Below are 17,248 nucleotides of genomic sequence, written 5' to 3'. Positions count from 1 at the left end.
GCTCTAGAGTTTCTAGAGCATAGGTTTCTTGGTGGCCTCCTTCACTAGTCCCTTTCTTGCATGGTCACTCGGGCTTTGAGAACAGCCTGCCCTAGGCAGATTTACAACTGGTCCATATTCTTTTCATTTCTTGATGATTAACTTAACTATACTCTAAAGGATATTCATTGACTTGGAAATTTTCTTGTATCCATCTCCTGACTTGTGCTTTTCAATATCCTTTCCAAAGAGTTACTTGGAATGTTCTTTTGTCTTTATGGTGTAGTTTTTGCAGGATATTGACCCACCAGCAGTTGGACCTTCCAGATACAGGTATACTTTTACTACAATCATTGAAACACCTTGACTGCACACAGACTATTTCCATTTAACTAATCATGTGACTTTTAAAACATTTGGCTGCACCAGTGATGATTTGGTGCATCGGTTTAAAGGGGGTTGAATATTTATGCAATCAATTATTTTGTTTTATGACGTTTTCACTTTGACATGAAAACGTCTTTTCTGTTGATCAGTGTCAAAAAAGCCAAATTAAATCCACTGTGATTCAATGTTGTAAAACAATAAACAAGAAAACCTCTGAGGGGGTTGAATACTTTTTTTATAGGCACAGTATTAATGAAATTTGGTAGTAGTTTAAAGAATGTTTTTACCATTGAATAATGTGCTCGTATAAAATAATATCTGTAACAAGGCAAATATTTATATATATAGTATATATATATATATGTAGTATTTTATGTACCTATCCAATTATTTTGTATTGTACCAGAGTTAAGTATTTGCTGTAACCATCTGGCATGGGTGATTGGACTAAATTTATTTAGGAAAAAAATATACAAAACCATAGTAGATCAATTTGTAATCTGATTTTTTTTCAACAGCTGAAAATAAATCACGCTCCTTGGTTCATCTTCTGGATTTTGTACCATGGATCAAAATACAATTCAGTCCTTTTTCCAAAAGCTCTCCATTCTGTATGTTCTCTTTTTTAATAATGAGAATACGTTTCAGGACCCTGTTTGAAGGAAGTAAACCTTTGATAGCAATAAGATCACTGATATGCAAGAAGTAACGTTCTTGGTTTTGATTGCAAATTCATAAAGCTCATTTAAAATCATTGCGATTTTTAAATAAAAATGCCATGGTTATGGAAGTAATTTGATTTTTCATAGTTTAGATATTGCCTATAACTCTGATTCGGCTTGAGTGCAAATGAATTGGTTTCTGCTCACTCAAAATTTTAAAGTGAATTGCTGCATTAAAAATTCACTTTGTTCTATGGAATTGATGTGTGATTTTTGTCATAACAATGGAAAATTTTCAAATTGTTTGATTAACCTAAACAATGAATTATTTATCTAATGGCAGTTGGACTTAATCACAGATCTGTTGGGAACTCCATCATTAGAAGCCATGCGAACAGCTTGTGAGGGTGCCAAGGCTCACATACTCAGGGGTCCTCATAAACAGGTAAGATTTGGCCATAGATTTTCTAACAAGTATTTGCCTGTAACGGCATTTTCTGCTCAAAAGAGTAATCAAGATGTTTGAGTTGAATATGTAAACAATTTTTTGGTGTTATGCAAAATTATATTTCTGTAAAGGATCATACTTTTGAAACCTGTTGAAATGTCTGTTTATAACTACAATATTACTTTAAAATATCAATTTTCTCCTTTATTCCCACCTGTACATATGAATTCCTAAATCATTAATAGTTCCTGCAGGACCTCATTCAAGAAGTCAAATTATTTGGGAGTGAAGATGCGCCAATAGGTTATTTAACAATTAAGGTAAATGTCCAGTGCAGATTTTGTATTTGTCAGGACCACTATCGAATTATTGCACTCTACAATGGAGTAATAAAATGGAAACAGGAGACTGCAGATATTGGAATTTGGAACAAAAAACAAACTGGAGAAAATCAGTGGGTCAGGCAGGAACTGTGGAGGCAGAGAGATGGTTAACATTTAGGGTCAAGACCCTGCGACCTGAAATATCATCCCTTTGCCTCCACAGATGCTGCCTGACCTGCTGAATTCCTCCAGAAATTTGTTCTTTGCTCATTACACTTTACCTTGCCCATAGATGTTCTATGGGGGTTTCAGCCTAGAAGTTGTGGTAAGTACAAAGTCAAAACAGTACTATTCCCTTTAATCCAGATCAGTGGTATTATTAAAAACAGGAAGCAAAAGGTTTCTTGAGGAAACCTTACTATGGAAACATGTGAATCAGTGAGTATGAATAGTCATTTACTCCATGTTCAATGCAAAAAGCAAAATAAGGAATAAAAACAAGTTGTTTTGAAGAAATGAGCTTCTACATTTGTGTTGTTTTTTGGCACCAGAAACAGTTTGATAGTAATCTAAGCCTAAATACTTTAAAAAGGAATTATGCACTTGAATGAAGAAGTCTTAACTGTTTCTGTTGTGTTTAATGGCTATCTGGTGAATAAATTTATGCATTTTATTGCCAAGTTTCTCGATGACCTATTTTAGCTCAGCTTCTAAAACAACAGGAAATCTGGGGCAGCAATTTTCTAACTTTTGTATTTAGCTGTGCGTACTTGGATTCTAAAAAATTGCTGTCCAGTTTACCTAAGCCAGATCATTATCTTTATTGCAAAATCTAGACCATTGCAGCAAAGTTTGCCTTTGTTCAATAATATACATACTTGCACAGTGTCACTGAAACGAAATCTATTTGAAATTTTCTAGGAGCTAAAAAGCAAGCAAATTTCAGATGATATAAATATACAAAAATACAATAGGCTTCAAGGCATTAGTCAGACCATACTTGGAGTATTGTAGTAGTTTTGGGCCCTAATCTAAGAAAAGATGCACTGACATTGGTGAGGTTCCAGAGAATGTTCACAAGAGTCATCCAGGGAATGAAAGGATTAATTGATAAGTGTTTAATGGCTCTGGGCCATTACTCATTGGAGTTCAGAAGAATGGGAGTAGGGGGAATCTCATTAAAACCTATTGAATGTTGAAAGACCTAGACAGTGGACAACATGTCACTCTATGGCCTCCTTTACTGTCACGATGAGGCCACACTCGGGCTGGGGGAGCAACACCTTGTATTCCGTCTGAGTAGCCTCCAACCCGATGGCATAAACATTGATTTCTCAAACTTTCAGTAAAGCTGCCCCCTCACCATTTTCCATTCCCATTTCCCTCTCACCTTATCATCTTTCTTACCTATCACCTCCCTCTGGCTCTCCTCCCCTTTTTCTTTCTTCCATGACTTTCTGTCCTCTCCTATCAGATACCCCCTTCTCCAACCCTGTATCTATTTCACCAATCAACTTTACAGCTCTTTACTTCACCCTTCCTGCCCCCTCCTAGTTTTATCTATCACCTTTTGTTCCCCCACCCCCAACCTCTTACTCTGACTCCTCATCTTTTTTTCTGCAGTCTGATGAAGGGTATTGGCCCAAAATGTTAACTACTCTTTTCCAAAGATACTGCCTGACCTGCTGAGTTGCTCCAGCATTTTGAGCGTGTTGGCTGAATTTCCAGCACCTGCAGATTTTCTCTTGTTTGTGAGTGGATGTGGAGAAAATGTTTCCTATAGTGGGGGGAGTGTAGGACCAGAGGTCACAGCCTTGGAATGCAAGGACACCCCTGCTTTAGAACCGATGAGAAACCTCTTTAACAGGTAGTGAATATGCAGAATTCATTGCCACAGACAGCTATGGAGGCTAAGTCACTGGGTAAATTTAAAGTGGAAGTTTATAGATTTTTGATTAGTTAGGCAACAAAGGTTACAGGGAGAAAGCAGGAGAATGTGGTTGAGAGGGATTATAAATAATCCATACTGGAATGGTGCAGCTGACTCGATTGGTCAGTTGGCCTAATTCTGCTCCTATGCCTTATGCTCTTAAATCAACTTTGCTAATAAACTTGAATTAAGGACATTATTCATTCTGAAGGGAATTTCAGTTGTTTTTCAAATGACTGGTGAATGCTTTGTTTGATTTTATTAATTCATGTCTTGCAACAATTGTCAATTATCTGCCATTTTCTGAAAAGTTTTCAGGGCAACAAATTAGAGAATTAAGCATGGGAAGTTGTATTTAATGTGGATCATGTTTATTTGAATATTGTTCTTTGGAAAGACTTTAAATGCATCTTTTAAGACCATTGTTTCTTTGTTTTATCTCCTTAAAATTGGTTAATCATTTCCTTAACCTTCTCAAAAACCTTTATTGATCATGACTAGAAAGAGAGCAATGATCAAATGAAGCCCATAGTTGCCTAATATTTTGCAGCTCCCAATTTATCATGTTTCATAGTGCCATTGAAGGTCACTAGACTGACTTTTATGTATTTGTATATGTCATCGTGCTTTAGAAAAGCACTCCATATTCTAGACATTGTAATGGATATTGGGATATCTAAAAATAGACGAAAGCAGTATATAAATGAATGAGCAAGTTGGACATGTCTCCATTAGTTTATTATGTATAATGATGTATTAAAATGTGCAGGGTTGTTTCTCAAAAGTGGTATAACAAAAAAACACTAATACAGGATTCTCCAGAGGGAAGATGAGAGACTGCAAATGCTAGAATGTGGGATAATAGCAAGTTGCTGGAGGAACGCAATGAGTTAGGCAGTCTGTGGAGGGAAATGGATTTCCTTCCATCGATGCTGCCTGATTTGCTGGGTTCGTTCAGCAGCTCTTGTGTGCTTTTCTGGATCTCCAAAGAACACTGGAGATATCATCATTTACATTTGAAGTGTTATAGGCAGTACTCTTTCCAAAGTGTATTTGGACTTTATATATGCCTTCTCTGCAAAGGTTTAAAATATCTGCATAGCTATTTGCTAATCTGAAGCTTGGTGAAACATTGTTCCTGAAGGGACATAGAAAATCATTGATTTTTGGCTGCTGTGTTCTGTACCTTTAAGTGCCTGAGCAACTTTAAAGTTACTACATATAGAGATATTTTTATTCAGCTACTTAACAAATTAATTCTGCCCGCCAGCACATTTCTCAGCACTTGGTTGCATATTTATTGTGAGGCATACTATTGTCTGCACGTAAGGACAATTGCAAAGAGGTGGTATGAATTGTTTTTTTACAAATTCATCTCAACTAATTTCAAAGTTACCAATTTCATTGAACGTCAAAGATTTTATTACAAGTGCTTCAAAAATGACGTAACTGCTTTCTAAAATTTATCAAGTGGCTCAAGAAATTGGCATTTAATCAGTAAAGAATTAAATTTAATATTCATTAGTGTCCATTTTTATTTTGGGTTTTAATTGTAGTAGCTATGAGAAATAAAGTGAAGCTTGTAACTTTTAGCCTCATTTAAGAAATGACTTCATTTAGAGCTTCTGATGACAACATTATGATTGTTATGACTTAATGTTTGAAACTTGCCCCTCCTGTCAAAGGCTTGTGACTTTTTCAATAGTTTTAATGAATAGGACCAAATGAAAATAATAAAGAAACAAAGTTGTAGGAAAATATAAGAAAATGAACTTAAATATTTTGCTTAATTGACTGTTGCACCTTCACATCGGTAGTTTTCATGGATTCATCAACTGTTCAGGAATCTGATGGTGGGGGAAGAAGCTGTTCATAAAACATTGAGTATGGGTCTTCAAGCGCCTATATCTCTTCTCTGATGGTAGTTATATGAAGAGGATATGTCCCGTATGATAAGAGTCTCTAATGATGGATGCTGTGTCCTTGAGGCACCATCTCTTTATGTCCTTGATGATGGGGAGAGTTGTGCCCATGGTGGAACTTGCTGAGTCAACAACCCTGTGTATCCTCTTGTGAAATTGTGCATTGAAGCTTCGTACTAGACTATGATACACTTTCCACTGTACACCTTTAGAAATTTGTTGATCTTTAACACACCAAATGGGGTGACATACTTTTTTTTTGTGATTGCATTAATGTGTTGAGCCCAGGATAGATTATCCGAGATGTTGATGCCCAAGAACTTGGAACTGCTCATCCTTTACACTGCTGACCCCTCAATCAGGACTGTTGTCTGCTCTCTTAACTTCCCTTTCCTGAAGTTCCAACAATCCCTTGGTTTTATTGACGTTGAGTATGAGGTCGTTGTTGCGACACCACTCAATTAGCCAATTAATTCACTCCTGTATGTCTCCTCATCATCTTTTGCCAACAATTGAGCTATACCTAGCCACAGTTATGAATGTTAAGAGAGAAGAGCAGTGGTGCTGAGATAGTGGTATCCTTGAGGTGCACCTTGAGGTGATTGACAGTAAGGAGGAAATGTTTTTATTGATCCACACTAACTGTGGTCTCAAACTAGATTTGTATGTAGTGGGAACCAGATTGGCAGGGTAGCATGAGTGGCTGTGGGGAAAGTAGATGTTAAAGATTACAAGCAAAGGTTGAGCTTGGCGGGACTAATGTTCTGAGTTGGGCCAATTTCAATTCGAGGAATATTGTACATAACACAGATGAACTTAGATAATGGATCAGCATGGAATTATAGTTTTGTAGCCATTAGTGACACCTGGTTGCAGGAGGAGCAGTACCGGCAGTTTATTTTAGACGATAGAGGGCAGGGGTGGTATTACTCAATGAAAATCTCATAGCCGGACATGCTAGAGGGCTCATCTACCACGGCAATTTGGATGGAGTTGAAGAATGAGAAAGTGATAACCACATTATTGGGATTATATTATAGAGCGATAGCAAACAGTTGCAGGAAATAGGCTGTGATAATAAATGATTTTAATTTTCTACATATTGAATGCTATACTGGTAAAGGGCTGTGTAGGATAGAGTTTGTTAAGTGTGTTCAAGAATGTTTCCTTAATTAATATGCAGAAGTCCCAACAAGAGTGTGATACTTCAAGAGCTGGATGAACTCAGCAGGTCAGGCAGCATCCGTTGAAATGAACGGTCAACATTTCGGGCCAAGACCCTGCGTCAGGACTGAAGAAGGAGGGGGGATAGGGGCCCTATAAAGAAGGTGGGGGGAGGGTGGAAGGTGCCAGGTGAAAAACCAATCAGAGAAAAGATGAAGGGGTGGGGGAGGAGATAGGCAGGAGAGGTGAAGACGGAATGGAAGGGGAAAGCCCTATGGGTAATAGAAAGCAGAATCATGAGAGAGGTGATAGGTAGCTAGAAGAGGAGGCAGAGAGAAAGTGGGATGGTGGAAGGCAGCGGGAGGGACAAAGGATAAGAGGCTGATCCAGGAGGTTGAGTCACTCGGCATGCAGGTTGAAGTAGTTGGATTCAATGTTGGCTTGACTAGAGAAGCCAGAGAGTGGAGTAGGCAGGCTTCACACATTCAGCACCCAATGCATAAAATAATTATATATCTGATGTGCCAGCAAGCAAATGCAATTGTCTGTTTCATTTCTGTTAGATTCTGCAAATATAGGAACATAGAAAGAAGAATGGAACAAATTTTTGAAGTTATACAATTGAATGTTTATTCCTCAGATTGAGAACAACGTTGCAGCTTTGTACTTTCCGTGTACCTCAATTTGAATACCTCGGGTGGAACATTAGCTGATCAGCAGAAAACAGTGGGAATAAAGGGATCCTATTCTGGCTGACTGCCAGTTATCAGTGGAGCTCCACAGGGGTCGGTGTTGGGACTGCTGTTTTTTACGATGTATGTCAGTGATTTGGACTATGGGATTAATGGACTTGTGACTAAAATAGCCGATGATACAAAGATAGGTGGAAGAGCGAGTAGTGTTGAGGAAACAGAGAGCCTGCAGAGAGACTTTGATAGTTTAGAGGAATGGGCAAAGAAGTGACAAATGAAATACAATGTTGTAAAGTGTATAGTCATGCACTTTGTTGGAAGAAATAAATGGGCAGACTATTATTTAGATGGGGAGAGAATTCAAATGCAGAGATGCAAAGGGACTTAGGAGTCTTTGTGCAGGATACCCTAAAGTTAACTTTTGGGCTGAGTCGGTGGTGAAGAAGGCAAATGCAATGTTGGCATTCATTTCTAGAGGTATAGAATGTGAGAGCACGGATGTGATGTTGAGGCTTTATAAGGCACTCATGAGACCACATTTGGAGTATTGTGTGTATGAGAAACATCTGGCAGCTCTTAGGTTGTATTCCCTGGAGTTCAGGAAAATGAGAGGGGATCTCATAGAAACATAGCATGTTAAAAGGCCTGTACAGATTTGATATGGCAAAGTTATTTCCCATGGTAGGGAACTCTAGGACAAGAGGGCACGTCTTTAGGATTGAAGGACATCCATTTAGAACAGAGATGCGGAGAAATTACTTTAGTCAGAGGGTGGTAAATCTGTGAAATTTGTTGCCACAAGTGGCTGTGGATGACAAGTCATTGGGTGCATTTAAGGCAGAGATAGATAGGTTTTTGATTAGCCAGGACATCAAAGGGTATGGGGAGAAGGCAGGGGAGTGGGGATGACTGGAAGAATTGGATCAGCCCATGATTGAATGGTGGAGCAGGCTCGATGAGCAGAATGACCTACTTATGCTCCTACATCTTATGGTCTTATGAATATTTGTAGTTAAGTGATGTCAACACCCAAGTCCCATTACTTAGCTCCACTAAAATGCAGGATGCAAGTTTAATAAGGTTGCTGTGCTCTGAAGTATGATGGTGTTTCTGAGTTGAATTTGGAAACATGCTCTCAGGAAAATATTTAAGTATCTATGAATTTTAATATTTAACACGTAATTAAAACTACTTAATATGGTACATTTCTGAGAAATTTGGATACATTCATGGATGGGAGGCATCAAGAGGATTATGGTCTGGTTGCAGATTGATGGGACTAGGCAGAATAATAATTTGGCATGGACTAGATGGGCTAAAGTGCCTGTTTCTGTGCTGCAGTGTTCTATGACTATGATACTAAATACTTCAATAACGTAAATGTACTGCGATGTTGTAATATTTTTGAACTGTAGCAAACACATAACATTCTGATCCAGAAATAGCTTTCCTTACATTGTATTGAGTTAGGTGGTGTGTAATCTACTGTTACATAGCCATTGAGTTTAAAAGTTGTTCAGTGTCCTGGTACGATTTTATCTATTTACAGCAGAATCCTCATCTTTGTTTTGGCTGTATTTCCACCTAAGCTGGCAAACTTTTGTTCACCAGATCAAGTTCTAGTTTGTTTTTCTCCAGTCTTAGTGCTTCAGTCTTAATGACCTCTGAAACTGATAAGTACTGGCTAATGCCATTTACTCATTATCCAAAGATTATCATGGGCTTTTAATGGCATGTCAAAAAAATTAGCTATATTTATGCAGGTAGGTTTCAGTAAGTAACACTGGAAAATCTTAGTTGTGCTGAATCACTTATCCTATTTTTTTATGGGGCTATCCTTTTATAAGAAATAGCAGATTTTGTGTTAAAACTCATTTGGTAATTTTTTAACAATACATCTCCACTCAGTGTAATTTTCCAGCATTATCTTGCAAACTATTTTAACATTTAGTTCTGAACTTTAATTGGTGTTGTCATACTCTACTGCTGGTTGGGCTCACCATGAAGTTTCAGGACTTCATTTAACTTAACTATTTGAACTTATCCAGGAATAATTTGATTTTCCAGATTACAAACTGATAAAAGTGTTTTATTATATTTCACACTGTGGCTGATATGATATCGATGGTTAGAAAAATCTTGGTGAGGTAATTTTGGACATGTAGTTACGGAAAGCCATTCTTGGATTCTTAAAAATCAGTGCTGTTAGACATTCTTTATGGTCAGGGGTTCGTAACCCGAATCCATGAACCCTTTGCTTAATGATACTGGTTCATGGCATTAAAAAAATTGGGAACACTTATTTGCAGTGAGTACTCAGGATGTGCATGGCACAACTGGCAGATGTGCTTACAGACATTTTTAAGCTCTCCCTCTCCCAGTGTAGAGTGCTCCCCTGCTTCAAAACATCTACCATTGTCCCTGTACCTAAAAAAAAACCAAGGTAACATGTCTGAACGACTGGCATCCTGTTGAACTCTCCTCAATAATAAGCAAATGCTTTGAGAGGCTGGTCAAGGACTACATCTGCAGCGTGATGCCACCCACACTGGACCCCCTACAATTCGCCTACCGACACATCTGATCAACAGACAATGCAATAGCCACAGCTCTACACACTGTCTTTACACATCTGGAGAAGAGGGATGCTAATGTGAGAATGCTGTTCTTGGACTACAGTTCAGCATTCAGCATCGTAATTCCCTCCAGGCTCAACAACAAGCTCAGAGACCTCGGCCTTCACCTTGCCTTGCGTAGCTGGATCCTGGACTTCCTGTCAGATTGCCGGCAGGTGGTAAGAATGAGATCCCTCACCTCTGCCCTTCTGCCCCTCAGCACAGGAGCCCCTCAGGGCTAGGTACTAAGCCCCTTCCTTCACTCTTTGTATACCCATGACTGTGTTCCCACCCACAGCTCCAATCTGCTAACTAAATTTACTGATGACACTACACTGATTGGCCTAATCTCAAATAATAATGAGGCAATCTACAGAGAGGAAGTCATCACCCTGACACAGTGGAGCCAAGAAAACAACCTCTTTTTCAACGTCGCAAAAACAAAGGAACCGGTTGTGGACTACAGGAGGAATGGAGACAGGCTAACCCCTATTGACATCAATGGATCTGCGTGAACAGCTTTAAGTTCCTTGGCATAAACATCACCAAGGATCTCACAACCGGCTGTGTGGTGAAAAAGGCACAGTAGTGCCTCTTTCACCTCAGATAGCTGAAATGTGGTGTGGCCCACCCGACCCGATTCTAAGAACTTTTTATAGGGGCATCACAGCCTGGTGTGGGAACTGTTCTTCCCTCAATCGCGGGGCTCTGCAGAGAATGGTGCGGACAGCCCAGCGCATCTCTAGATGTGAACTTCCCACTATTCAGAACATTTACAAAGACAGGTGTGTAGAAGGGGCCAGATGGATCATTGGAGACCCCAACCACAAACTGTTCCAGCTGCTACCATCCGGGAAATGATACCGCAGCATAAAAGCCAGGACCAACAGGCTCCAGGACAGTTTCTTCCACCAGGCCGTCAGACTGATTAATTCATGCTGGCGCAACTGTGTTTTTATGTTATATTGACTATCCTGTTGTACATTATATTTATTATAAATTACTATGATTGCACATTGCACATTTAGACGGAGACGTAACGTAAAGATCTTTACTCAAGTGTTTGAAAGATGTAAGCAATAAAGTCAATTCCTTTCAATTCAGTGTGACATTTTATTATTTTATTGTTATTTAGTACGCAGTAAGCAGGAAATTTTATTTAAATAATTTAAAATTATGAAATGTTAAGCCTGTGGAGCAATTTTGTAGAAAATCAAGGTGGACTTGGCAAATGAAAGGGATTGAAATTGCACATCCTGGCCTTCAGAAATGAATTGACAAGGTTCACTCCCAAGAATTAGTAACAAAATTAAAGTCTAATGCTGAAGTGCTAGTTTAGATTGAAAATTACATTATTTAATTTGTAGAATTGGTACTTTACTCATTATTGGTTTGAAAGTAGATTGCACCATTGTTGATTGTTTTAACTGTAAAACTGTAGATAGTGTTCTCTGTAAGACAGTGTAAATTTTCTATATTTGCTGCTAACCTTGAATAAAAGTTGTGACATAAATTACACTGTATTTAATGTTTTGGCTGCAAAGTGTAGAGTGGTTTCACTTTTCTGCAGTGCATTGGCCATTTTTATGAAGGTCATCATGTAACCTCTGCACAAGTCTATTATATTTTAGTAAAATTAGTACTTCCAGGTCAGTGATTTAATTTTGATGCTCTTTGGAGAATCTGCTTTTGTGCCAACAATATTGATGTGCACATAATGGGGCAGTTCTCCTCCTTGGTGCCAGACCTTAAGCTAGTGATGGTAGTGTTGCGCTGTGTCAGTGAACTCCATATAAAGTGCTTCCTATGGGGCAGTAAACTTCCTAACTCTGAAGCTGGCAAATCTTTGCAGAGCCTAGCAGTTTCAGCTGCTTTATGGAAATCAAATGAAAGAAATGTTTACCAAGAAAACTGACTTTATATGTATGTAACTATTTTTAAATGTGTACGTGTTTTTAATTTTAAATTTTGTTTTTAGAGTTCCCAATTGTCTTTGAATGCTTGAGTAGCAAACTATATTTACAAACATTAAATTTCAGAGATTGCTTTGATAGCCAGTAGAGCTGGAAGTAGTGCCTCACTGGTTGTAAGACCCTTCTGAGAGTGCTGCCATCTCATACTAGGGTAGATCACACCCTTTGTAAGGCCAGTTGGAAGAAGCAAAATGGTCTTAAAAACTGGCAGCCATTGATGTTCTCAGATCAGTCTCAACATACCACCGCTGTTATATGAGAATAATAGTTAGGATTTATTTACAAGGAATATTCAGGTATTAGCATATATAGACAAAACTTGCTGGAGAGTATTTATTTAGTTTTTGGTAGTTTCAAATGTTCATTTGTAATCATGGGAGAAGAAAAGATGAAAACAAGATTCTAGAAGATGCTGGAAATCCAGAGTACATACAGAAAATGCTGGAGGAACTCAGCAAATCAAGCAGCCTCTATGGAAATGAATGAACAGTTAATGTTTTACCAGTCCTGATTTAAGATGTTTGTTTTGTAGTGATAGTCCATTATGTACAACACTTCTGTTAATTTTTAAATTTTACTGCGATTAACTATAGAGAAATGCTTGTGCATATCTGATAGTCTGGCATTGTCAAGTATAAGGTTACATTCTTCATTGTACTGGATAGAAGCAAGCTGTGTGATTATATATTGCTTTTGAGATTTCAATTTTGTCTCAGCTATGCAAAATCATGTTTGATTTAGTAATGAGTGTTCTTGCAGCCACTATCTAAATTCATCGAAGCCTTAGAGCATCACTAATATAAAAGGAAGAACAGCACAACTTCAAATCAATATTGTACAAGGTCTGGAAGCTACAAATTAGGTTTTGGATTTCTTTTGATCTTTAAAATCTTTACCCAGCAGTGATGGGAAATGTATGTATATGAGGAAAAAAGATGATCTAATGTGTTGAATCTGTAATATCTTGAGGCACACTTGATAAGTCTAAAGCAATGCATTAAACAGTTGTGTAGTGTCAGCCTAATGTTTCAATAGAAATACTAAAGTTGCAGCAAAGAATGAGAATATGAACAAGGAGATAGCATCTTAAATTTCAGATGAACTGGATGTTTGTTTCTGAAATATCTATCTTGCTTATGATTTTCTAATAAAATATAGAAAATGCATGAACTAATTAGAACAGAACTACTCTGAATCATAAGCTTGTTAACAACTTGCTACAAAGAGACGTAACTACTCGTAACTCAGTACCACACACACCCAGCCCCTGTAATGGTTTGAGCCTTATCTGCATTTGCATTCAAAGTCACTGCAAGTGATTGCCTCAGTGTATTCAATATTCAAAAGTAATCTGGCATTTCCTTTTTCATTTGAAAATCCAATGTCATGTGGAATAAGGTTATTTTAGATATATAATCAAATTTCGTAAGATCACGATGCATCTTGAACCACGACATCACAAGACACTGATTATAGAATGGGATTGTGATTATGTTGCATCTCTATAATGCACAGGAGATTCTGCAGATGTTGAAAATCCAAATTGAAAATGCACAAAATACCAGAGAAATTCAGTAGGTCAGGTGGCATCTATGGAGAGGAATAAAGAACCCACATTTTGGGCCACGAGCCTTCATCTCTAAAATTTCATTATTTAACAATTGCACAGATCTTAATTCTTGAAGTTGGAATTTAAGTTTGTTCAATAAATCCATCTTAATTGCTTGTACCTTAAATTGGACCTTGTAGATTCAGCTGTAGTCTAGGCTTTCACTGTTCATGGGGAGGAACTTTTAAAACTAAGAACCTTTCTGCATATTTTAATGATGCGTGAGTGTTTAAAGATGCTTTATTTCTGTTTAAGAAATTTATTATAAAAGATACAGGTTCTCAACCGTTTGTAATCCAAAAGTGAATTTGGCATGATTTACCCAAAACTAACAAGATCAGAGGACTTGGTTATATTCTCAGGTCTTTGTAGTTGATTGCATGTATTGTTTTCCAAGCCCCTGGCAGCAGCAAATCTGTATTCATTTTAAATTTGCTTTTATTTGTATTTGTAGTGCAATCAGCAGTCCCGGACTCAGCAAATTTTGCTATTAAACACTGAATGAAAGGAGACACAAGGTTGCAATTACTGGAGCCTAGAGCAAAAAAAAACTGTTGGAGGAGAGGAGCTGAGCAGGTTGAGCAGCAACTATGGAGCAAAGATGGTCAACATTTTGGATCTTGGGACTGTTAGCAGGATAGTGTAGAGTGGAAATGGCTTGTATATATGGGTGAAAGTAAAGGGTGTGTGGGGACTGGTAGGTGCTGAATAGAACCGGATGAGACGGGAGATGATAGGCAAATAATACTGGAAAGAGGAGGGGTGGAGTTGGGAGATGGCCAGTGGGATCATTGAGATGAACTTTTCGCAATTCCTTTGCCTCCACCGCATCTGCTCTCAGGATGAGACTTTTCATTCCAGGACACAGGAGATGTCTTTCTTTTTTAAAGAAAGGGGCTTCCCTTCCTCCACCATCAACTGCTCTTAAACACATCTCTCCCATTTCAAGCACATCTGCTCTCACTCCTTCCTCCCGCCACCCCACTAGGGATAGGATTCCCCTTGTCCTCACCTACCACCCTACCAGCCTCCGGGTCCAACATATAATTCTCCATAACTTCCACCACCTCCAACGGGATCCCACCACCAAGCATATCTTCCCCCCCTCCCAGCTTTCCGCAGGGACCACTCCCTACACGACTCCCTTGTCCATTTGTTCCCCCCCCCCCCCAATCCCTTCCCACTAATCTCTCTCCCGGTACTTATCCTTGTAAGCGGAACAAGTGCTATACCTGCCCTTACACTTCCTCCCTCACCACCATTCAGGGCCCCAAACAGTCCTTCCAGGTGAGGCAACACTTCACCTGTGAGTTGACTGGTGTGGAATACTGCGTCCAGTGCTCCCGGTGCAGCCTTCTATATATTGGTGAGACCTAACGCAGACTGGGAGACCGTTTCGCTGAACACCTACGCTCGGTCCGCCAGAGAAAGCAGGATCTCCCAGTGGCCACACATTTTAATTCCACGTCCCATTCCCATTCTGATAGATGGCTTCCTCTACTGTCAAGATGAAGCCTCACTCAGGTTGGAGGAAAAACACCTCATGTCATCAGGTAGCCTCCAACCTGATGGCATGATCATTGATTTCTCTAACTTCTGTTAATGCCCCTCCTCCCCTTCTTACCCTATCCCTTATTTATTTATTATTCCAACCCCCCCCCCCCCCGGCTTTTTTTCTCTCTCTGTCCCTCTCACAATCACTCCTTGCCTGCTCTCCAACTTCCTGTGGTGCTCCCCTCCCCCTTTCTTTCTCCCTAAGCTTCCCATCCCTTGATCCTCTCCCTTCTCCAGCTCTGTATCCCTTTTGCCAATCAACTTACCAGCTCTCAGCTTCACCCCACCCCCTCCCGTCTTCTCCTATTATTTCGGATCTCCCTCTCCCACTTTCAAATTTCTTACCATCTCTTCTTTCAGTTAGTCCTGACGAAGGGTCTTGGCCCGAAACGTCGACTGTACTTCTTCCAATAGATGCTGCATTCCACCAGTATTTTCTGTGCATTGCTTGAATTTCCAGCATCTGCAGATCTCGTATTTGTGTTATTTGTGGTGATGTTAATTTGTTTTGCACCTTGGTCTGGAGAAATATTGTTTGGTGGTATATACGTGTATATGGTTGAATGACAATGAACTTGAATTTGATTGTGAAGAGATAAATTTCCATTCGCAGCTTTTATTGCTAGCTTTTTCCAATTGTTAATAAAACTTGTGAAAGATCTGAGCACTTAATTGATTGTAGGGTAGAGTAACCAGTGAATACTTATTTGTCACATGTACATCGAACCATACAGAGAAATGTGTCTTTTGCTTCAATGACCAACACAGTCTGAGGATATGCTGGGGGCAGCCCACGAGTGTCATCGTGCTTCCGGATCCAGTGTAGCATGCCCAGAACCTGTAGATCTTTGAAATGTGGGAGGACCCCAGAGGAAACCCTTGCAGTCATGGAAGAATGTGTAAACTCCTTACAGACAGTGGCAGAATTGACCCTGTGAAGGGTTGCACTGACCTCTACACTACCATGTAGAGCTGCTGCCTCAAAGCTTGAATGACTCCAATTTTATCTTGACCCTGTGGGGTTTGATAATGCCTGTGGGGCATTGGCCCTGTGGGGTTTGGATGTTTTCCTATGTTCTTTATATGGCTTTCCTCCAGGAGTTCAATGTTTCCTATCATCCAAAAGACAGGCAAATCGGTAGGTTAATTTTTGTTCCTGGTGCATCAGGCAGCCTTTGATAAAATGAGGAGAATAAAACAACTTTAGTGTAGGATTGGTATAAGTGAGTGCTTGACAATGCAGAAACATGGTGAGACAAAGGGTCTGTCTGTTTCCTTACTGTGTGACTGCATAATTCTGGGACTTTGTATAGATAATTAATGTTTTGATACAAATTACAAAACATTTTATGGACTATATTTTGCAAGTCATCTTTTTCTCTGAGAAACTTGTCATTTCAGAATTCCTGCATTGCACATCTTCTAATATCACTTCATTATACCATTCTGTTTATTAAGACTCTAAAAAACGGCAGTATCCTTGCTTGTGGAAATGAAAATAACAACTGCCCTCATATGACCTTTGACAAACCCAATCTTTTGTCAACCAGTTATCATACATTTTGAACATAGAGGGAAATGATACTTTTGTATAGCTTATTATTCTGCAGAGGTGATTTTAGAATATGGTGGTGAGGCTTTCAAATATTTTGGCATATATATTAACTCAGACTGCTGAAGGAACAAGTTTGATACTCTGGCCTTTTACTGTTTGGTTCCTACACAACCAATAATTTGCTGATTTAAACATTTGTAAGATTGAAGATTTTATCTTCCATCTTATTAGTAAGGTGATTTATTCTGGTTATGTGAATGCTATTTAAGCTAATTTTAGTTTTAGATTTAAAATTACTAATTTGCATTTTCTGCAACAAAACTACTAATGCTGTTAAAAACGTATGTATTCTATAAAAAATTAAAATACTGGTGTTGTACAAATCACACCCAACATTTTTTGACAAGAGTTCTTATATATGTGTCTAAGTTACGA

General features: G+C 38.8%; 1 protein-coding gene across 5 annotated transcripts in view; it reads left to right on the top strand.

The window, feature by feature from the left end:
- Positions 1-17,248, top strand: part of nlk2 (nemo-like kinase, type 2) — a 141,866-nt gene that overhangs the window by 101,700 nt on the left and 22,918 nt on the right. For 3 of the 5 annotated variants that reach the window (XR_009512843.1, XM_059973467.1, XM_059973468.1), the window contains exons 7-8: positions 885-977; positions 1,372-1,473. Coding sequence is in view for 4 of the 5 variants with exons in the window: in XM_059973467.1 (XP_059829450.1) it covers positions 885-977; positions 1,372-1,473 (195 nt within the window). In the remaining variant the exon portion in view is untranslated. The remainder of the gene's footprint in view (positions 1-884; positions 978-1,371; positions 1,474-17,248) is intronic. The other 2 variants (XM_059973470.1, XM_059973471.1) reach the window with 1 other exon arrangement.

Source organism: Hypanus sabinus, chromosome 6 (genome assembly GCF_030144855.1).
Source record: "Hypanus sabinus isolate sHypSab1 chromosome 6, sHypSab1.hap1, whole genome shotgun sequence".
NCBI lineage: Eukaryota > Metazoa > Chordata > Chondrichthyes > Myliobatiformes > Dasyatidae > Hypanus > Hypanus sabinus.
This window is presented reverse-complemented; position numbering and strand designations above follow the sequence as displayed.